The 22,193-nt window shown below is 34.0% G+C and overlaps 4 protein-coding genes across 4 annotated transcripts; 3 read left to right on the top strand and 1 right to left on the bottom strand.

Annotated features, from left to right (window-relative positions):
* Window positions 1–4,537: 4,537 nt before the first annotated feature.
* LOC141686039 (uncharacterized) lies at window positions 4,538–5,101 on the bottom strand. The gene has a single exon (XM_074491104.1). It carries the CDS (start codon window positions 5,099–5,101, stop codon window positions 4,538–4,540), a length of 564 nt encoding a protein of 187 aa, XP_074347205.1.
* A 5,446-nt stretch (window positions 5,102–10,547) lies between these two features.
* LOC141686038 (uncharacterized) lies at window positions 10,548–13,645 on the top strand. The gene is made up of 7 exons (XM_074491103.1): window positions 10,548–10,835; window positions 10,924–11,281; window positions 11,653–11,829; window positions 11,923–12,111; window positions 12,231–12,483; window positions 12,827–13,064; window positions 13,112–13,645. The coding sequence occupies exons 1-7, from the start codon at window positions 10,548–10,550 to the stop codon at window positions 13,643–13,645; spliced, it is 2,037 nt and encodes a 678-aa protein (XP_074347204.1).
* A 129-nt stretch (window positions 13,646–13,774) lies between these two features.
* Window positions 13,775–14,209, top strand: LOC141686037 (uncharacterized). The gene has a single exon (XM_074491102.1). The coding sequence runs from the start codon at window positions 13,775–13,777 to the stop codon at window positions 14,207–14,209; it is 435 nt and encodes a 144-aa protein (XP_074347203.1).
* Window positions 14,210–18,357: 4,148 nt separating this feature from the next.
* LOC141686036 (uncharacterized) lies at window positions 18,358–20,018 on the top strand. Its single transcript, XM_074491101.1, has 7 exons — window positions 18,358–18,507; window positions 18,598–18,826; window positions 19,004–19,100; window positions 19,208–19,286; window positions 19,420–19,490; window positions 19,598–19,730; window positions 20,010–20,018. Exons 1-7 carry the CDS (start codon window positions 18,358–18,360, stop codon window positions 20,016–20,018), a joined length of 768 nt encoding a protein of 255 aa, XP_074347202.1.
* The last annotated feature ends 2,175 nt before the right edge of the window (window positions 20,019–22,193 follow it).

The raw sequence follows: 22,193 nt of genomic DNA, 5'->3' as shown, positions 1-22,193 counted from the left end.
AACAAACAAACAAATAAGAAGAACAAATACATAACAAAAAAAAATTAAAAATGTACAAATAAATTATATTAATTAATTAATACCCCAAATATTACAACAAACAAATATTACATTAAAAAATAACTAAAAGCAAAAAACAAATCAAAAAACATATTAGGTGTGTTTTTATTAAAAAAAATTAATATAACAAATAGACAAACTAAATTAAAATTTACAATACTCACCATTTGAAAATTTATAGAGTCAATAATATAAAATTTTAGTAAATTAAAAATTACAAAAAAACATAAATTTCATGAGTAAAACAAGTAAAGTAAATAAATCCAAATCAATACTAATAAAAATAATAATATCAACTTATTTATAATAATTCATAAATTCTAATATTTTCTATCATTATTTTAATATTGTATTATATCCTATATATAATTGGCGTAATGTACAAAAATAAAAATTTATTTGTATATGGTAGCACGGGGATAAAGCTAGTCAATAAATAATACATAAAAAATTTCTAGCTCTTCTAGAATAACCTATAGTACGTTATTTCATCCTGTATGCATTTGATTGCATGCTGGGATATTGATCGGGCATGTATTTTGGTTGTTGGCATGTATATTATAAATAAGTCACGGCTCTACGTGACTGTAACCGGTAAGTGCAATTGTACCGTCGATTTTTGTATGTATGTTCGCAGGACCGACGAGGATGTCGATATAATTAGTTGCAGTGTTTGTAATGTCACACATAGATAAAAAAAAATTGAATTACAATTTATATAAGTACAAGTTAGTAACAAACGTATATTAAATTGCTAGTTTTTCTGACCTGACTTGTAATGAATTATCAAGTAAGTACATTATGTATTCAGTTGTATAGGTTTGAATACACCAAACAATTGTTTAAATGAACTAAGAGCATTTCTAGCAAATTTTTCATATAGACTCTTAAACTGGAATAAAAGATCGAGACTTAAATTAATTTCCAAGAAATTCTTAGAGCCTTTTTTAATTTTTTTTTTTTTTGCCAGAAAGAAAAAGCTTTCATTAAACTTTCAAATCACTCCGAACTACATGAATAAAATCTGCGTGGGTGTTATCCCCTCGCCAACTACGACTAGCTAAAGAACTAGTATTCCTCGCAATAAAGTGAGCGACCTTGTTCGCGGATCGTCTAATAAACCTCAAAGATACTTCCTTATCTTTTAACTCTCCTAACAACGTTTTACAGTCTTCGATAATTCTCCCCAAGTATGAGAGCTTGATGGCTGAACTTCGAATTGCCTGCACAACCACTAAGCTATCTGTTTCGACCACAAAACCCTTACCTGGTTGTGTCTTGACCCAGCTTAGAGCTTCTCTTATCCCCATAATCTCTGCCATCTCTGGTCGTATGGTACCCTGATGACATTTGGCTAAAGCATCAACTATTTCCCCTCTATGATTACGAGCAACTAATGAGAAACGATAACGGTTGAGCTCTTCAAAGATTGCAGCATCAGTGTTTAACTTAATCGTATCCTGAGTTGGTAAAGTCCATTGCTCATCACCTTCTTCCTGCGTAATAAACCCCAAAAAGCAGTCAAAGTTTTTATCTTGAGCATTACTCCATTGATTAAGAACCGTTGCAGCTGATGTTATAATCTCTGTAACTTCTCTACCCTTTTGATCCCAAACTAACTCGTTCCTGGCTTTCCACAATGCCCAACAAACCATTACTTTCATTCGAACATCCTTCCCTGTATACACATTCAACACAGTGTCCAACCAGCTAAGAAAGCTTGTATTGCTATCAAGCATGACACTCATTCCGACCTTATCCCAACAGACCCTTGAAAATTGACATGTTACTAACTTATGCAAAGTAGTTTCTGGTTCATTGTTACAGCTTGGACACATGTTATTAATATCTACTCTTTTGTCTCTCAGTCGATCCTTTGTTGGCAAGCAATCCGTTGCAGCTCTCCACAGGAAATTCTTGATTTTTGGTGGTACCTTTAAATTCCACATTTTACGCCAGAAACCAGAGTTATTACTCAGCTGATTGTTCTCTCCATTGTTCTGCAACATCTGGTACGCGCTCTTAACCGAGTACTGCCCCAATTTCTCATGCTTCCAGTACCAACCATCTTTCTCATTACGACGAACAGAAATCATCTCAATCAACTGAAGGTCTCTTTGAATAAACATGTCATTTAATAATTCAATATCCCATTCGTTTTCATCAGTAACAAAAAGAGACGACACAAACTTACCCTGTAGCCCTTCATTCACAGTATGGACAAACGGATCATCGTTCTAAGGGAGCCATGGGTCGCCTATAATAGACACAGACTCCCCATTACCCACCGTACGAATTGAACCTTTTCTCAGAAGTTCTTGAGCTGCAATAACACTTCTCCAGATGTAACTAGGATTGCTTCCTAATTTAGCCGTTAAAAAAGAGCCTCTCGGATAATATCTAGCTTTGTAAATTCTTGCCACTAGACTATCCTGATACAACATTAGCCTCCACCCTTGTTTACCAATCATTGCTATGTTAAAATCGTGGACATTTCGAAACCCCATACCTCCTTCAGATTTTCTCTTCGATAATCTTTCCCAGCTTAGCCAATGAATACCACGATCCTTATCACGACCTGTTTTCCACCAGTAACGACACATAATACGCTCCAAATCTCTGCATAATTCTAAAGGCAACAAAAATACCCCCATTGCGTACGTTGGGATGGCTTGAGCAATTGTTTTCAGCAAAATTTCCTTCCCTCCCTTAGACAAGGTTTTCTTATCCCATCCCTGCACTCGATTCTGAAGCCTGTCTTTCAAATAACCCATTATGGCTGATTTGCCAAATAAGTACTATTATCATTAGCTTCAGGACATTTTAGAACATCACAGACCTCCTTCTTATCCTGCTGACTCATATTCTTGCTGAAAAAAACAGATGACTTAGAGATATTCACCTGTTGCCCTGATGCCATTTCAAAAGTATTCAACATATTTACCACATGATTTGCAGCTTCTTTATTTGCCCTGCAGAAAATATAACTGTCGTCCGCGAAGAATAAATGAGATAAAGCAGGCGCCCCACGAGCAACCTTAACCCCTTGAATTAAACCTCGTCTTTCATAATCCTGAATTATAGCAGTAAATCCCTCTGTGCATATGAGAAATAAGTAGGACGATAATGGATCGCCCTGTCTAATGCCACGCTCGGGAATGATTGACCCAAACTCCCTGCCATCATGTGCAATTCTATACCGAGCAGACATCACACATGCCATAAACAAATTGATAATTCTGTCATGCAAGCCCAGTTTCGCCAACATTGCCCTAAGAAAGCCCCATTCAACTCGATCATAAGCCTTACTCATATCGAGTTTTAAGGCCATCCAACCCCTCTTTCCTTTATTTTTCCTCTTCATAAAATGCATAACTTCATAAGCAATCATTATGTTATCCGATATTAATCTCCCTGGGATAAAAGCACTTTGTGTCTCTGAGATAATTTTATCAATAACTAATTTCAATCGATTTGCTAACACCTTAGATATGATTTTATACACCACATTGCATAAGGAAATCGGACGTAGATCGGTCATAAGCACTGGACACTTCTTTTTTGGAATTAAAACAATATTAGTATCAGTTAAGTGCTCCTCAAACGTACCAGTTTCAAAGAAGTGGCGAGTCATTTGAATAATATCCGCTCCAACTATATGCCAATACTTTTGATAAAAACCGGGACTCATTCCGTCTGGTCCAGGTGACTTATCAGGATGCATATGAAACAGAGCATCCTTCACCTCTTTTACCTCCACTGCCTGCAATAATTCTTCATTTTGCTCCCTTGTAATCTTACACTAAACACAATTTAACACATCCTGCCAATTCGTTACTGAGGCTTTAAACAGAGTTGAAAAATAATGAATCATTGTTTCCTCCATTCCCGAACCCCATCCTACCTGCATACCAGCCTCATTAGTCAACTGAGTAATTTTATTATTCCTTCTCCTGTTCTTCATCGCAGAATGGAAATATTTACTGTTATGGTCCCCTTCGCGAAGCCATAATTGTTTACTTCTCTGTTTCCAGAAAATTTCCTGCTGCACATAAATTTCAGACAACTTTGTGCACTCTTCCTGGTACAGCTTAATAGAGGCTTCGTCCCTTCTTCCTCTAACAATCTTAATCACCTTTTTACAATTCTGAATTCGATACCTAAAACTCCCAGTAATTTCCTTTCCCCACACCGCCAGATTATTCGAGCAAGCAATGATTTTTTCTTGCCATGATTTACCTGTGCTATTATCCATATATCCTCCACAATACTTTTGCACATAGGTTCGCGTAACCAGGCGTTTTCGAACCTAAACCTTTTGGTAAACGTACCAGACTTTATCGTGACCATGGGCTCAAGAAGTAACGGACAGTGATCAGACGTAGTAACCTCCATATTTGTAAGCTTAGCTTCTTGAAATTGCTGTAAAAAACTTGTACTTGCTACTGCTCTATCCAGCCGAATCTCTACCCAGTCATCAGTGCCGTGCCCACGTTCCCAAGTACGGGTATCCTAATAACTCCATATCCACCAAATTGCAATCCTCCAAAACCTCTTTAAACCCTTGAATAAGCCAACTCGGATACATTCTTCCACCCTTTTTATCTGTTTGACTAAGGACATTATTCATATCTCCAATCAACACCCAAGGGAGACTAGATGTCGTTGACAGATTCCTTATAAGCTGCCATGTTTTTTTGCGTTTTGCTCGATCAGGTTCCCCATATAACCCTGTCAATCTGAACCTTTGCCACCCCTGAATGGTAATGTCCAAATCAATATGATTTTTACTGAGAGACCTTAACGAAGCTTCCTCCTTATTCCTCCACAAGAATGCAACACCTCCACTATGACCTTGTGACTCCACTGTAACCATACCCTCAAAACCAAGCAAGTTTCCAATGCTTTCCACCTTGTCTTTCTTGCATAAAATTTCACATAAAAATATAAAACTGGGTTTCTTTTGGAGAACAATCTCCTTAAGGAATTGAACGGCCCATGGGGTCCCAAGCCCACGGCAATTCCAACTTATAGTACTCATAATTCTTGGCGAGCTCCGCTCCCGGAACCCGCCACCTGCACGTTTTTTGGACCCAGTTTGTGTGCTAAGCCTGAGCCCATCTCAATATCATCGCCAATTATTTCCTCTTCCTCTGAATCCATGTTTAACTCAGTATTCTGGCCCATCTCAATATCATTATCCAGCCCATTAGATTCGGTTCTGCGTTTTTTATTTTCTACAACTGATATGCCTTTTTTATTGGCTGCCAACTCAGCAGAATCAGTTTGTTGGGATATCCCATCACTCGCGCCTTTTGCTGCATTTTGAAAATTTGTTGCATTTCCAAATCCCTTGATTGTTTCCTCCGGATGTTCAGCTCCAATCTTCACTCCTAACTTCACGCCTTTCCCCCCCATCCTGCTTTGACTGTCACCTAATTCCGATTGCTTATTCCGATCATCCTCCTCATTACCGGTACGTAGCCATTTTGCTCCGATAAGCTTAGTCTGGCGACGAAATGAAGCCCTCATCCACGTCCCATATGGTTTTACTATCTCATTCTCAGGAGTGTCAAACAATCGACCACAAAATTTATCCGAATGACCAAGTAATCCACAAATGAAACAAAAATTAGGTACATTTTCATACTTAAACACAATCCATTGCCAATCATTCCCACTCTTTCGAACCTTCATTCTCCTCTTCAGAGGCTTTGCCAGATTAATTCTTACACGTACTCTCATATATTCCTTCCATCCTCCAACAAAATTCTTAGGACAAGACTCTACATAAGTACCTACAAAGTTGCCAACCTCCTGAATGACCCTTTCTGACATACAACCAACTGGTAACTCATGAATTTGCACCCACAGGTCTAAAGAATCCAATTGCATACATCTTGGATTGTTGCCCTCCATTCTCTTGATAATCAAAGCTCTTCTATTAAACGACCAAGGACTACCATCCAAAACCCTACGAACGTCCAACTCATGATAGAATTGGAATAGATATAGATTCGCATCCAACTCCTTAATATAAACCCCTCTTCCCGGCCTCCATAGTGCCGCCATGGTTTGCTGCATTGCTGAAAAGTCTACCACTCCGTCAGATATGAACTTGCCCACCAAACACAATTTCGGATTAAAACCAACAAAAGATTCATTTTCACTGATTTGCTCTGCCTCGTTCATCATTAACACGCCTTCTTCTTCATCATCCAAAGTGATGTTGTTCATTGCTTCGATAATATTACTCGTAGACGCCATTACTGGAAGAAACTGATTGATAACAACTTTACCAGACAAAAGACTTTGACAAAAACGAGAGAAAACTAGCTGACCATGTCAATAGACAAGACTTTTTTTGACCAACAAATTTCTAGACTTCTAGACTTTTTTTAAATTTTAAGAGTCCATTCTGTTTTCTCAATTTTAAGAGTCTTTTGATAACCCTTAACTAATATTTTATAATAAATTAGTAAGATATACTATATTTCCCCTTTATTTTATACCTGTATGACTTTAAGTTACTTTTAATAATATAAAATTGAATAAGAAGAGAAAATAAAAAATATTATCAAAAATGAATGAAAACTAAATTACTACAAACTAATAATTTATATTACAATTAAAAATAATATGTATTAAAAATGCTCTAATGAACTAAATTTACGTAACATATTTTACAATATTTTATGCGGAACTAATTAACTATGCACATGGAAGTCCGTAGCCATTAGCGAGGCTAGATCCCATAATATTATGTACAAAGCCCAGTTCACCCCCATCCATCAACTTGGTCAAGCAAGTAGCATGTTATAATTCGCGGTTTTGAAAATTTTTAAAACAAGTAATTTATTAATCTATATATTTTTAATAACTACTCCTTAATTTACTCATTTCCCAAATGGGTACCCATAACCCATATTAAGTATAAAATTACTAGATCCATGGATATATCCACAAAATTTACCCAATGGGTAAATAAATTTACCCATGACCCATATTAAGTATAAAATCTATATATCCATGGATATATCCATATAAGTTTACCCAATTTTTTACCTATCAAAACACTAAACATGGAAATTTTTTGAATTTTAAAATTTAAACATCTTATCTAAGGAAAGATTTGCATGATTTTCTCATATCTGTTACAACACTAATTCAATGATAATTATTGATTTCCTTATTCTCTCTCATTCTTTGCAAGCATGACCTAATTTTTTCATCTCCCTAATTTTTTAGGATAATAGCTCAAGATTTTTGACCTAATTTTTTCATAAAATTCTTCATGCAGATTTGATGTGTATCATGTTCGTCATAAAAGCTTACAGAATACGTTGTTCATCTGTTAAAACCAGCTTCATGATTTACTGAATATATCCGGATGGATTGTCGAGGAACCAGTACATCAGGTATTCATCTCCTTTGTCAGTTTACTTATAATAACATCGTTTTGTAGATATTTGATTTGATCATGCTTTTCTTATAGGTTCAAAACGACGTGTTCGTGGACGAAATGTTGAAAATTTGTTTAAAAATCCATCAGAACCAGAGAATCAAGGTAGTGTACACTTTAATTCCATTTCTGATTCGTTTATTGAAAGTGATAATAATGTTCATGTATTATTTCAGTTGTCAAACGTCGTACGCGTGGGAAGAATGTGGACAAGAATCTCACAAATTCAGCAAACATATATGATACACGTAAGCTTTCTCTAAAGAATTTCAGATTGGTTAATGTGTATATACGTTTGACAGACAATGTTATGTAACATACCATGTATCTTCTCCGACCAAGCATATGAGTAATGATAATGTACATTGTTATACATATATTTGACGTGCTTATGTTAATAAAACAGGTCATTCTGTAAGAATTCCGTTATCAATTATTGATCAAAGCGTGACACCAAACAGGGTATTGGTCTCATTATTTATCCGCCTGATTGTTTATCCGCCTGATTGTTTTTATACATGGATTGATAAATGTGTCATGAAGTTTCTATTAACATTCAGGAATAAGACAGCTTTCAAAAGGTGTGTTTCAGAACGGAGTTGCTGCAAATCTGGAAAGTAAAAAAATGACATCAGATTACATCAATGGTATCATTCTTCATCCATTATGATTGTTATTATACAGATTTTGTAATGATTACTTAAGTTTGCATATATGTGTCGTGTTGCTGTTAATAATAAAATAGGTCATTCAGTAACAACTCTGCAATCAATGATTTATCAAAGCGTTACACCAGAACAAGGTATTTGTATCATTGTTTATCTGTCTGATTCTTTTAATATAAGCATTTATAATTGTGGCTTGAATTTTCAATTAAATCAGGAATTAGACAGTTTTCGAAAGGTGTTTTGCATAGCGGACTTGCAGCAAATCTGCAGAGCAATAGAATGACATCAGAGTATAATAATGGTATCATTCTTTATCCATTCTGATTGGTAACCAACATTTTTTCCAATTTTGTCTTCAATCATTTATTAGATCTGTTGTGTTGCTGTTAATATTTTAAGCATAACATATTGTTAAGATTATCAATATGTAAGATACAGATTTATTTTACCCATTACTACTGATTAACAACTTCATGCAGGTACTGTTTCATCTCAGTTTAAAAGGTTAAAGCAGCAGCCGCAAAGTATTCTAAAGAGTCCTCTTTCAATATCTGATGAAAATATATCTCCTAATATTTCAGCAACCTCAAAACCAGGTTAATTTTAAAAGAGTTTGATGAACATCTTATTCCAGCCTATTAGGAGATGTTGGTCATGTTTCATGTTTTCATTTATTTTCCATCTTCTATGTAGTGCGAAAAGTAAGAATTCGTTCAAAAAATTTGAACAAACAAGATCTTGGTGTTTTTCATAACACCTTAGCAGATGGAGAAAATAATAGAATAATACCAAGACACAATAATGGTATCATTCTTACTCCATTCCGAGATGTATCATACCTTTTTATAATTCTGCCATCAATTTTTCTATATTTGTTGTGTTGCAGTTAATAATATAGGTCATCTAATGACAACTCCTATATCAAGATCTGATGAATGTGTGCCGCCTAATATATCGTTAAGATCGTCGAGAGGTAAAATTTAGTTGGATTTATTTCACGAAAACTATTTTTAACACATATTAGGCCACAATTTATAGCGGAGACATGTTTCAGGTAGTATTTCATATCTGAATTCCCGGTTAACACAGCAGATGCAAAATATTCTGCAAACTTCTCTTGCAGAAAATCTTGAAAGCCACATAATTTGTTCAGAAGAACCTAATGGTATAATTCTTGATATATCTCATTTTTCTGATACATCTGTAATTAAATTGCTTTTGAAATTGTGGATTTTGTGGGAATATTTGCAGCAATGAACAATAGATTTATGATTCAGCCTGTTGCGGTAAAAAAATCATAATCGTGTCTGCCGAGTCCTCTATCAAGATTTGATCAAAATATATCTCCTAATATTCCATCAAATTCAAAATCAGGTTAATTTTTATTACTTTCATGAACTTCTTATTTCAGTTTGGTGAATGAGTGTTTATCAGTGCAGATGCTAAAATATGTTTACCATCTTCTATGTTGTGCATAAAGTTAGGATTCGTCCAAAGAATTTCAACAAAGAAAATCTCGGTGTATTTTGTAGCACTTTACCAGATTTGAGAAAAATATCCGGACAATGTACTTCATCGCCTAATATTCAGTTTTCTTCTGCAACTAATCCACAATTATCAGTTAATTTTTTTAAAAATAAAATGCAATTCCGGATGTATCAGTTGATTACGAAATTATGTCAAATTCTAGAAATTTCAGTATGCTGTACAATATTTTTTTCAGGGATGTATTCCTCTTCTCAGGCTGGTGAACAAAGTACAAATCAATTTGTTCGCATAATATCGCCAAATGTTCCTGTCAAAGGTATAAAATTTTACGGCTTATTCCTTAATTACAAAACTTTGAAGGATTATTTAAACAATGTGTCATGTTTAATACTCTGCATCTACTAATGTATATTATGCATAACATAATTGTAAAAATGCAGAATTTAAGAGTATTAAAAACACTGGAGACAGTTCTCTCATATTCTCAATTCCTGAATCCTGTGTGACAACTGTTCATAAACAAAAAGGTGTAAAAAATAAAATTGTTACTAATAGTGAAGAAGAACAGAATCCTTCAAAAAAGTTTTGTGGAAAACTATCACCAGGTCCTTCGTCGTTCAATACAGCAAATATAAATAGTACATTTGAAAAAGGTGAAAGTTCTAGGCAAAAAAATTTAATGAATGAGTTCAACGATGTTGATGACAATGTTACAATCGACAGTGATACAACATGTGAAGGTATAAATTATTAGTTTTCGAATAATGTGTTTAATTCTGCTAGACATTAATAATTATTTTACTGTCTGAAGCATCACCTACTTTTGCTCAATGATGATTGTTATAAATTTCCATTTTTTTTCGACATACATGGCAAGTGATATTGAGGATATTGATGAAGAATATTTGAGCAATAATCAATCTATGTGGGACGGATACTTGGATCTTGGAGCCCCTGATAAAATCTGTTCGAAGTGTGATGCTGTCATGTGGACTCACGAAAGAAACAATAAGAGTTCTCTTAATAAGCCGCCAACATTTTATCTTTGTTGTAAAAATGGTCAAGTCGTACTTGATAAGGAGAAACAGCCTCCTGAACCTCTGGCTACTCTCCTTACCGGGGGTGTTCATTTTAAGCATTTCAAAAAAAAACATAAGGTTTTACAATTGCATGTTTGCCATGAGTTCTACTGGAGGAAAGATTGACCATTCAATAAACAGAGGTGGTGCGCCATATTGCTTCAAGGTCCAAGGTGTTAATTACCACAATATAGGAAGTCTGGTCCCAACTGACGATAACCCTCCAAAGTTTTGTCAGCTTTATATCTATGACACAGAGGACGAAATCAACAACAGGATGAATGCAGTTAATGGTTGCAGGGATGTGGTTAATGAAGAAATTATACAATCTTTGTTGCACATATTGGATGAGCATAACAGGTTGGTTAAAGGTTTTCGTATGGCTCGCGAAAGGGTTAGGCAAAATGCAGTAGATGAGTTTAAATTGGTTCTGATTTCATCCAGTTCAGCAAGTGGCCGACCAAATCACATTGCTCCATCAAATGAGGTAGCAGGATTGATTATTACTTCTCCTTATGCAAAAGGTTGTCGAGATACTGTCATTGATTCTAGAGTGACGGATTACAGAGGATTTTTGAGACCGATCCACGTTTCATGCAACTTCAATATCCATTACTTTTCCCTCACGGAGATATTGGATATTATCGTGAGATCCCATTAAATAGACTTGTGAAACATTCTAAGAGAGCCGTAGAAGTTATCGAATCTGAAGATCCTGACGAAAAAGGTGCTAGAAAGTATATTACAATGAGAGAGTTTTATAATTATAAAATAATGATACGTCTTTCAGAAGGTACAAATATTCTATTTAACGAAAGTATAATTTCTCATTCAGCTGTTGAACTTTGTGATAATTAGTTTATATTCGATGAATTTATACCTTCTACTATAACAGGTTTGACACCATATCTTGGAGGTCGTTTATGGCAGCAATATGTTGTGGATGCTTTCACCGCAATTGAGCAGTACAGATTGGACTGGATTAGAGACCATCAAACTACTATAAGATCTGACCTCTACCATAATATCAGAGATGCAATACAAAAGGGAGATAGAAATCCATCTAATATTGGTAAAGCAATCATTCTTCCCGTTTCATTCACAGGAAGTAAACGCTATATGACTCAGTAATTTAAAGACTCATTAGCAATATGTCGAACTTTAGGACATCCTTCATTGTTCCTTACTATGACCACTAATACAAAATGTCCGGAAATTTGGCGCATGTTAAAACATATGCCTGGTGTTGATGTTGCTGATGCACCTGATGTTGTAGCCAGGGTCTTTAAAATGAAGGTTGATCAACTTATGGATATGATTAAAAAGAAAAATTGTTTTGGAAGATGTATAAGAGGTATCATTTTAGCTAAGTTTTTTTATACTCATTTTATTATTCATAAATTATTCTATCAAAATGCACTTTTAGTATATATTTTGCCTGGTACTAACCGTTTTTCTACAATATTTCCATAGTGATGCATGTAATTGAATTCCAGAAGCGTGGACTGCCTCACGCTCATATATTAATTTGGTTGCACCCCGACGATAGACCTAAAATAACTGAGCAAATTGATAAAATGGTATCAGCTGAAATTCCCGATCCAGAAATTGATCCAGTTGGATATAATGCCGTGAGCAATTATATGATCCACGGACCATGTGGTCCTGATTATACTAAATCTCCATGCATGGTCAAAGGCAACTGTATAAAGCATTTTCCTAAGCGGTATTTTCATTAACATCCTTAAATTATAAATACTTTACTTTGTTAATAACTCCAGTTTTATTACCATATTTTTTATAATTTTAAAAATGTTTTATTACATGTATAATTATCATACATTTTTTGATGAGTGTGGATTCCCCATATATAAAAGAAGGAGGACTGGAATTACCATTAACAAGAAGGGGGTCAATCTTGATAATCGCTTTGTTGTCCCATTCAATCGCGATCTTTTGGTGCATTTTCAATGACACATGAATCTGGAGATTTGCAATAATTCAATATCATTAAAGTACCTTTTCAAATACTGTCTAAAGGGTCATGACACGGCAACAATGTGTTTTAGGAAAACACGTACAGGTACTTCTGCAACAATCCCAAAAAAAGCACCAAAAGGTCTGATTGATGAGGTAAAACATTTTTTGGATGGGAGATATGTTTGCGGGTCAGAAGCATCTTGGAGGATATTTGCTTTTGACATTCATTCCTGTTGGCCATCGGTAGTGAGGTTACCGAAACATTTACCAGGCGAGAAGCATGTTTCGTTTAAGGCTGGAGATGTCTTGGAGGATGTTTGCGACAAGGCAATATAAAAAAAACCAAGTTAGAAGCATGGTTTGATGTAAATCAGACTTTCCCAAATGCGAGGAATTATAGTTATTCTGAATTTCCAAATAAATTTACTTGGCATCCTCAACCTGGTATCTGGAAAGAAAGGAAAAGAGGAGATGTTATTGGGAGACTCTCTGAAGTGCATTCATCAAGTGGTGAACTATTATATCTTCGCATGTTGTTACTTAGGAAGAAAGGTTCTATGTCTTTTAAAGATCTTAAAACTGTTAATGGACACATCCACGAAAAATTCAAGGAAGCTTGCGCGGCCCTTGGTCTTCTACAAAATGATAACCAATGGCATGAAGCAATTTCCGAGAACTCCCATACATCATTGCCTCCACAGTTATGTGCAATGTTTGTCAATATTTTGGCATACAGTCCTATTTCAGATCCACTTAGACTTTGGGAAGCTAATTGGCAATGTATGTCAGATGATATTCTCATCATCAGGCGACATATGCTTAATGATCCTCATCTATACCTATCAGACGAAGATTTGAAGAATTATGCACTTGCAGGTTTATATCTCATTATCATACCACCTGAATAATTAACATAAATATGTTTTAGATATTATATATAGTATACTTTTAATCATAATACTTCATATATATTTATGCCCGCAAAAATTGAAAAATTGTGTAATGACATCGGGAATAGTTTGAAGGACTACGCTACAATGCCATTTCCAAGTGGAGTTTATTTTAGCAATGTTGTTAACAGACTACTCCAAGAAGAAACTTCATATGATAAAGAAGAACTCAAAATTTTGCATGAAAAGAATCATGGAATGCTCAACCCTGAACAGAAGAACGTTTACGATTCTATCATACAAAATGTTTATAATAAGGTGGGTGGTGTCTTTTTTATATATGGAAGTGGAGGATGCGGCAAGACATTTATGTGGCAGACATTATGTTGTCGCCTTCGTTCAGAAGGAAAGATTGTGCTTCCTGTTGCCTCATGTGGTATAGCAGCCGTATTGTTGCCTGGTGGTAGAACTGCACATTCAAGATTCCATATTCCTTTGAAACTTGATCAGGACAGTACAGCCGGAATCAGACATGGAACCAATATTGCAGAATTAATCCAACAAACTGATTTGATCATTTGATATGAAGCGCCAATGTAACATCGTCATGCCTTTGAATCTGTTGACCGTTCTTTGAGGGATATAATGTCTGCTATTGACAAAAGGAGAGCAAATAAGCCATTTGGTGGTATCACAGTAGTTTTTGGCGGAGATTATAGGCAGATTTTACCCGTGATTCTAAAGGCATCCAGAGCTGAAATAGTAGGTTCCACCCTCAATAAATCAAAGATTTGGGAATTTTGCCAAGTTTCTTACTTAAACAAAATATGCGGCTTCATGCAGGAAATACAGAAATGGAGAATAAGGTTATAGCTGATTTCTGTAAATGGCAGCTTTTAGTTGGCGATGGTAAAGTTGAGAACTTTAGTCCTGATGCAGACAGTGGTGAAATACTAATAAAGATCCCAGATCAATATGTTGTTCATACCACACAAAATCTTATAGAAAGTCTTTTTGAAATAACTTACTCGGATTTTCTAAAAAACATGTCTTCACATTCTTATCTAAGATCAAGAGCTATCCTAACACCAACTAATATTGTGGTGGACGACATCAATAACAGCATTCTTGAGAAAATTCCTGGACGTCTACACACATATCTTAGTCAGGATTCAATTGACGATGCTGGTGATGAAGATAATGATTTCAGATCAGCATTTCCAGTAGAGTACCTGAACTCATTAAATATGCCTTGCATTCCTAAGCACAAGTTAAACATCAAGGTTGGCGTCGTTGTCATGCTTATGAGAAATTTAAACCAAATTATAGGATTGTGTAACGACACGCGAATGATTGTGACATCCTGCAAGAAGAATAGTATTGAGTGTGAAATATTATGCGGATCCCATGTTGGGTCAAAACATTTGATCCCGAGGATAGAGATGATTCCAACAGATACCAGCTGGCCTTTTGAGTTTAAAAGAATTCAGTTCCCACTCCAGGTTTGTTATGCAATGACAATTAATAAGAGCCAGGGCTAATCACTTGACACGGTTGGTCTATACCTTCCCAGAGCAGTGTTTTCTCATGGCCATATCTACGTTGCCATCTCAAGAGTTACAAGACCAGAAGGTCTCCACATTCTCATTGACAGTGAAGATGGTACCACCATAAATATTACATCAAATGTAGTCTATGAAGAAGTATTTTACAACCTACCGAGCATAAATGATGATAATGTATCATAGTAGTTATTTGTATTGCACATTTACAATCCTGACTAAGTTATTCATCATTTTATTATAATTGGTAGTACGAGATTTTTGTTTTGTTATTAAATTAGAATTACATCAGGTCATATTGGTTATTCATTCTCATATAACTACTAAGTAAAAGGCAGATTCTGGAATAGTTTTTTATGCATATCAAATTCTCAATATAATTAGATGTGATATGTTTTATATTGATAAGGAGACATTATGATAATCAGAGAAGATTATGGGATAACAACAATGTGTATCAGATAACTAACTCATATTTAAATATTTGTTTAATATCACATTTATGTTAGTAATTGATCTTCTATTTTAACACAATCTTTCTTTCCATGCTAATATTGGTGTAAGCTGTTAGGGATCATCATACAACTCTAATAGATATCTATTGATTGAGATTTTCATGGACTAATTATCAGCCTATTAGCTTAACTATAAAGATAGTGTATATCTTTATTAAAAATACAGCCGATTGCCTTAAACGCTCCACACATTCAGATTATTTTTGCTATATATCCAACTCACAAACTAATTTCAGAGTTCATATGGCAGAACATCCAAGTATAATTACAATTCATTACCTATTTGTTTAAATGAACATTTAATATACTCCTTTTTTGATAACATCTATTAACTTTTTCATTACTCAGATATGCAGGACCATCATCATTTATCCAATCTGGATGGTAATAATACTGCTTGGACTTTGAAGGTCCGTGTGACAAGAATGTGGGTATCAACTAATCGACAAGGTGTCTTAGTCAGGCACAATCTTATTTTATTGGACTGTGAGGTTTGATAGAATAACTATATGACTTATACCACATCTATGATTGTGTTTTCCAGCCTCTATCCTATGATTTTCTTTTTTGCAGAATAATCACATACTTGCAATTATTCCACCAGCCCTTTGGAATTTGTTTTACTTTATCATTCATCCTGGCAGATTGTTACGTATCAGAAATGTTCAGGTTCTTCCAGCTGCTGGATTTCTGAGGCCTGTATGTTCTGCAAATTACATCATGTTTCTTCCCCATCACTGTGGTGGTGTTGGAACCTGAGGAAATTTTGAGTATACCGCACCATAAATTTGATTTGGTTCATGTGACGCTCCTATATAATTCTCCTCATTGTTCTGCTCTCGATGAGCTTCCTATTTATTCCACTGGTATTGCTTATAAAATTTTAGATCAAATCGCTTACAATTTGTTGTGTTTAACTTTAAGTTTATTGTTGTAGATGTTATTGGAATTGTTGAACTCCTGCAACCAGTACAATCTATTATGACAAGATTTGGTGAAAAGGAAGTGTTACCCTTCAGAATTTCAGATGGCGTGTAAGACTCTTCAATAAATTTTTTGACAATTATAAAAATACTACGCCATCCTCCAGTTTTCATATTTTACGTATTAACATTATTGAACATCCATAAGTGTTTGACGTTTTATTATATTCGTGTTAGGAGGGCCATCCAAGTGTGTTTTAGCGTTTCTTTGCCAACAAATTTTGAATCATTGTACCAAGTTACTGAAATTGAACCCAAAATTGTGATTCTGGCATCTGTTAGAGTCTTTATGTATCGAGATTAATGTCTTATTTTTTATATTAAAAACCTTTAAAATTGTAAGCGTTCTCATAGGTTATACAATTTCTTCTAGCTCTTAAATAATATATATTTTTCGCTCTTAAAAACAGGAAGAGCGCAGATCAGCAATATTCCGTCAACAAAGGTTTTTGTCAATCTTGATTATCCTGATGTCTTATATTTGAGGCAGAGGTAACTAAATATAAATTATATATTTTTGATTTTTACATCATTTTTTTTCATATAAACGCTTATAATTTTTACATAATTTGCAATATAAGTTGATGGACATTTGACAAATCCAAATTTGACGCTGCAGAACCATTCCCGTCAACGAAGCTTGAAGACACTTTATTTTTACTGCATTTCTATTAAAATTCCTGATTCAACCGCATTGTCGTATTTGTTTTTATTAAACTTATTTACCACGCTATGGATTATTTTATAATTTCTGTGTAAATCATAATTCTCTCAGTATTTATCTTTATTAAATATTGGAACAATTTTGATCACATTATCTCAACTCAACAGTTTAAATAAATATATTAATTTAATATGTATATTCTAACGTTCTGAAAAAAATATGTTATATATAATTCCATTTTCGAAAGAATCAAACAGATTCGGTTATAAATATTCATACCATTTTCATATCTTATGCATATTTTTAAATGAATTAGAGAAACAGACAGATGTATGAACAAAAATATACAAGTTAATAAAAAAATGAGATCAATAACACTTTGATTGTAATGATTGGATTAATTTAATTGATTAACCTTAATTAATTAATTAACTCAAAATTTAAAATATAATATTCTGTTACATCTAAATTGTACTTATATATTCAAGAATTATATTGAATAGATAGGAAGATAATTGATGATTAATGACCTAATCATTGAGGATTATATTGTTGTCGGTCTTCATCATACATATTTTTTAAAAAGTATCAATTATCATCAACTTACTAGATTGAATAAGATAATTGATGAATAATTAAAGAATCAATCAGGACCATATTGTTGGCAGTCTTTATCATACAGTTAAAATAGAGTATCAATTAGCATCAATTTACCAGTTTGAATAGTTATCATAACCTATCAAGTTGCATATATCATTTGCAAAAGCATTTAAATTTCATGCCTTGAGATAAACATTAAACATACTCTGACACTAAAAATAAAACTTTAGGTTTCCTCTCTATTTGTTCTCTCTAAAAACATCATTGATTGGTACAAACTGATCTAATATGTTATCATTATTTCTTCATCGTGCATGCTGTCATTTTTTGTTAATATTTTGAAGTTTTTGATTCCTCAATTGTTAATGCTTGACACTTTGTTTAATTGACTTGAACAAAAGCTTCAATGGAGTCTGCAGTATTCAATCTTATTGAAGACCTTGATCAATCGACTACCAATTGGAAGATTAAGGCTAGAGTAACTAGGATGTGGACCAGCGTTAGCTCTGAGAATGGACCAGTCAAAGGATATAATGTCATTCTGCTTGATGATGATGTAAGTCTTATGTTGTAAAGTTTTATTATGGTATTACGTAAAATCCTACCTTCTTTTGTATACCAAATGTAACATCCTCTTTTGTTTTAGAATAATCACGTCCATGCATTTGCTTATCCCAATATTTGGAATGGATTCAAAACTCTGGTGATTGAAGGAGACGTTTATGTTTTTGACCAATTTTCTGTGAAAGATGCTGTCGGTAATCTGAAGCCTGTACAAACTGATATATGCATCAGATTTTCACAATATACTACGGTAACCGCCATTGAAGACGATGGCATGATTCCTGCCTATAAATTCGAATTTCTGGATTTAGGTGATCTTTTTGCTGAGGCCAGCAAATATCAGCCATAACAACAGCCTGAATTTGCTATAGGTGACCTTAATATAATACTCTTTTGGTTCAGATTATTAGTTTTTTAAAATGCGTACCTTAATATTTCACTGCATTTTATCTTTCACTAAATTAAATATATTGCTCTGTTTAATTTAGATGTAATTGGAGTTATTGAGGATTTTGAACCTCTAACGAAACTTGACACAAAATTTGGCATGCGAGACATTGTCAAATTCAGGATTAGTGATTCCAAGTTTGTCGAATGTATTAATATTTATCCTGTAATTATAATTATTTTTTGAGTCCGTCTCTAATGTGGAAGTTGTATATCCTGAAATATATGTTAATTTTTCAATATAGTAATCAGCATAAAGTAAGTGTTTGGGGAGATCTTGTTGTGTTGGCCAATAACATTTATATTAAGGAACTCCAGGCTCCAGTAATTGCAATAATAACGAGCACAAAAGTTACAACTTTCATGAGTAAGTTCTCTTTAACTACTTAGTATAAATGACCTTGACATTATACAAAAATTTCCTGAACTATATTGCTTTGATTTAGATACTGTGCAGATTGGTACTTTGTCATCTTCAAAATTGTACCTCAACCTAGATGATGAATATGTGACTGATATGAGGATGAGGTAGTACGATTAAGAAATATATTAATTACATAATTACAGCACGTTTGCATGTTTAATAACAGTTGATAGGAGGCTGAGTTAATAAACATCAATGTTTACCTTTATAGGTTGAAGGAGGAGGGATATTTGTCAAATAGAGAAAAATATCTTAAGGCGGCAAAATCTGAATTTGTTCAACCCTTTATGGAACGAATGACATTAAAGGATCTCAATGAAAAGCTGATATATGATGACTTGAAGGTTTTATTACATTTAGGAAATTTGCACGACACAACCATATTGAATATGATTTATTTTTAAATCTGAACCTTTTTCACTTCAAACAAAAAAGGATATACACCACATTCTCAGTTGTTAAGGTGGATGAGGATGTAGCATGGTGGTTTTACAGTTGTAACAAATGTCAACAAGAGGTGGATGAGGATGTAGCATGGTGGTTTTATAAGTATCTATATTCTATTAATTTTTTTTGTTGTTAAAATCATATTCTAAGAATTTTTAATTTGATAAAATTTGCAGGAGAAGTAATAAAGCAGTTTAGCACTCAATTATTTTGCTTTATGTTATGTACGAAAACTGGACTGGATTGGTGTTTAGCATTTCTGAATTTCGTTTTAAATAATCATCATTTTCAAGTTGTACATCTTTTATTTGGCATGGATGCAACATTTGTGTTGGCAATCCAATTTCCTCAGTTTTTAATTATTAAATTTCCTTATCACATTGAACTCTAAACTTGGTTTGCTGATGTTGAAAGTTTTTTTTTCCTCTTTGAATCAACGAAGAATGTGTTTTGGTTGTTTTTGTCATTTATTTCGTACTATTGTTAAATTGCGTTATTGATATTTAATACAATTCTAATGGGGACACCAAAGTTTAGTAAGCAGATTTTAGTTATAACTGTTTCAAGTTAGTATTATAGTATAAGTATAACTGTTTTAAGTTAGTTTTTTTCAAGTCACAAATTGGTAGCCATTCCCCAATAGTCACATATTTCCATTGTATGGAGTATTTATAGAAGTGTGTCATTACATTTGAGATTAGTTAGTCTGTCAACCTTTGATTGAACCCTAAGAAACACGTAAATCATGGAACATATTGAACGTGTATGGCAATTCCCTGCTCAAGGTTGGATGAAGATAAATGTTCACAGTGAGTTTATTCAGAATGCTCCTGAAGGTCAGAATAGAAATGGCATTGGCGTTGTTGTGAGAGATTCAATTGGCCTTCTTATTCGATTAATATATGGTACCATTCCGGGCCTAACTAATCTTAATAGTGCCTTATGGGCTGTTTTGATAGGAATGCGTAGAGCATTTCAAGACCAGTACGAATGTGTTATCATTGAGACTGATAATATCCAGGCTTACCGTGAATGCAAGTATTATAGAGAGGATGGAATAACACCACATACTAGGAGTACATTCAGATGTATCCTTTCACGTCTTAATGATCCTAACATTCGTTATGAAATTAATTTGGTACATCCGCAGAGGAACTCTGTTGCAAGACGTCTGGCATCAATTGGTAGACAAAATCTGCACGATTTGCAGACATTGGACCGGCCTGTTGACAACATTCAAGAATTTCTTAATATGGATTTAGGTCTTGGCCCTCCACAAGCATGATTTAAGGATGTTGAGATTAATGACCCTGAACCTGTTCAAGATGGGCAGGTTGTGAATTTCTAAGCATGTTCAATAGTTTGTGATTGTTCCTGTTAAGTATGTATATGTGAATATGTAACAAATTTGTACAGTTTGGTTATATATATGAATGCAAATATTTATTGTAATTGTGAAAAATGTTTTTTTGTAAAAGATAATGATTTGATGTTACATGCATTGTCCATCACTAAATTTGACCCACATCTATAAAGTTGTATCTTTCTTACTGACACGTTTATCAATTCGAGTCATGATTATGTTGATTTCCACAAGGCAAATATATATTGGAAATTATTTTTATTACTACAAGTCATAATGATGTAGTATTCCTTTCCAATAATCCAATAAACCCCCATTGTTACTTTACGTTTTTCTAAATTTACATATTTTTAAACAATTACAAAGTAGAGTAGGAAATGAAAAGGTTTTATTCACATTCAATTCAGTTAACTCCAGTATTTGGAATACAGAAAGCATCTTATTTTCTCACAAACTTGCTCAGTTCCAAGTGTGCTATCAATTACATATATAATAGTTGTAGAATGTTTCCTTATTTATAGACCTTATCACAGTCAGTTAAAATTCTAATTTTCTTCATTGCCCAAAATACTCTCTTCAGTTCATCATGCCAAACTTTAACATTTTCACCGTCAATACTGACATTATGTCTATATTGTTTGGCTTCTTAATACACGATCTTGATAGCTTTCAAATGTTCAGAAAGTTTCTGATGGCCTACTATACCAAATCTAGCCGAATACAAGTTATGGAGATGTTGCAGAAGCTCAACTGGGATGCTCTATACCAGTACCATAATCATTATCTAGAAGTTCGGCGTGACCAATTCCATGGTTTCATTCTTTTTTCCATTTCTCTGGAAGTTGAGCAAGCTATGTTTTATAACTCGGTTCAAATGCTTTTCATGCGCAACAATGTGGATCATAATCTTCAAACTCTCTCTTTTCTCTCCATTAATCATTTCCTATCTTATTTTAGTTATGTGTTTTTAGAGCAGTTTACATACCATATGAAAGAG

Source organism: Apium graveolens, chromosome 9 (genome assembly GCF_009905375.1).
Source record: "Apium graveolens cultivar Ventura chromosome 9, ASM990537v1, whole genome shotgun sequence".
In the NCBI taxonomy this organism is placed as follows: Eukaryota; Viridiplantae; Streptophyta; class Magnoliopsida; order Apiales; family Apiaceae; genus Apium; species Apium graveolens.
Note: the sequence above shows the minus strand (reverse complement) of the source record. Positions and strands in the feature narration are given on the sequence as shown.

Excerpts from the sequence above, each read along its gene's own strand:
- LOC141686037 (XM_074491102.1), top strand. The coding sequence starts at position 13,775 with ATGCCATTTCCAAGTGGAGTTTATTTTAGCAATGTTGTTAACAGACTA.
- LOC141686038 (XM_074491103.1), top strand. The coding sequence starts at position 10,548 with ATGGCAAGTGATATTGAGGATATTGATGAAGAATATTTGAGCAATAAT. Across the intron at positions 12,484-12,826 it reads ATAAAGCATTTTCCTAAGCG|GAAAACACGTACAGGTACTT; the intron begins GTATTTTCATTA and ends AATGTGTTTTAG. Across the intron at positions 13,065-13,111 it reads TGGAGGATGTTTGCGACAAG|ACTTTCCCAAATGCGAGGAA; the intron begins GCAATATAAAAA and ends GATGTAAATCAG.
- LOC141686039 (XM_074491104.1), bottom strand. The coding sequence starts at position 5,101 with ATGAGTACTATAAGTTGGAATTGCCGTGGGCTTGGGACCCCATGGGCC.
- LOC141686036 (XM_074491101.1), top strand. The coding sequence starts at position 18,358 with ATGGAGTCTGCAGTATTCAATCTTATTGAAGACCTTGATCAATCGACT. Across the intron at positions 18,827-19,003 it reads ATTCGAATTTCTGGATTTAG|ATGTAATTGGAGTTATTGAG; the intron begins GTGATCTTTTTG and ends TGTTTAATTTAG. Across the intron at positions 19,101-19,207 it reads TTCAGGATTAGTGATTCCAA|TAATCAGCATAAAGTAAGTG; the intron begins GTTTGTCGAATG and ends TTTTCAATATAG.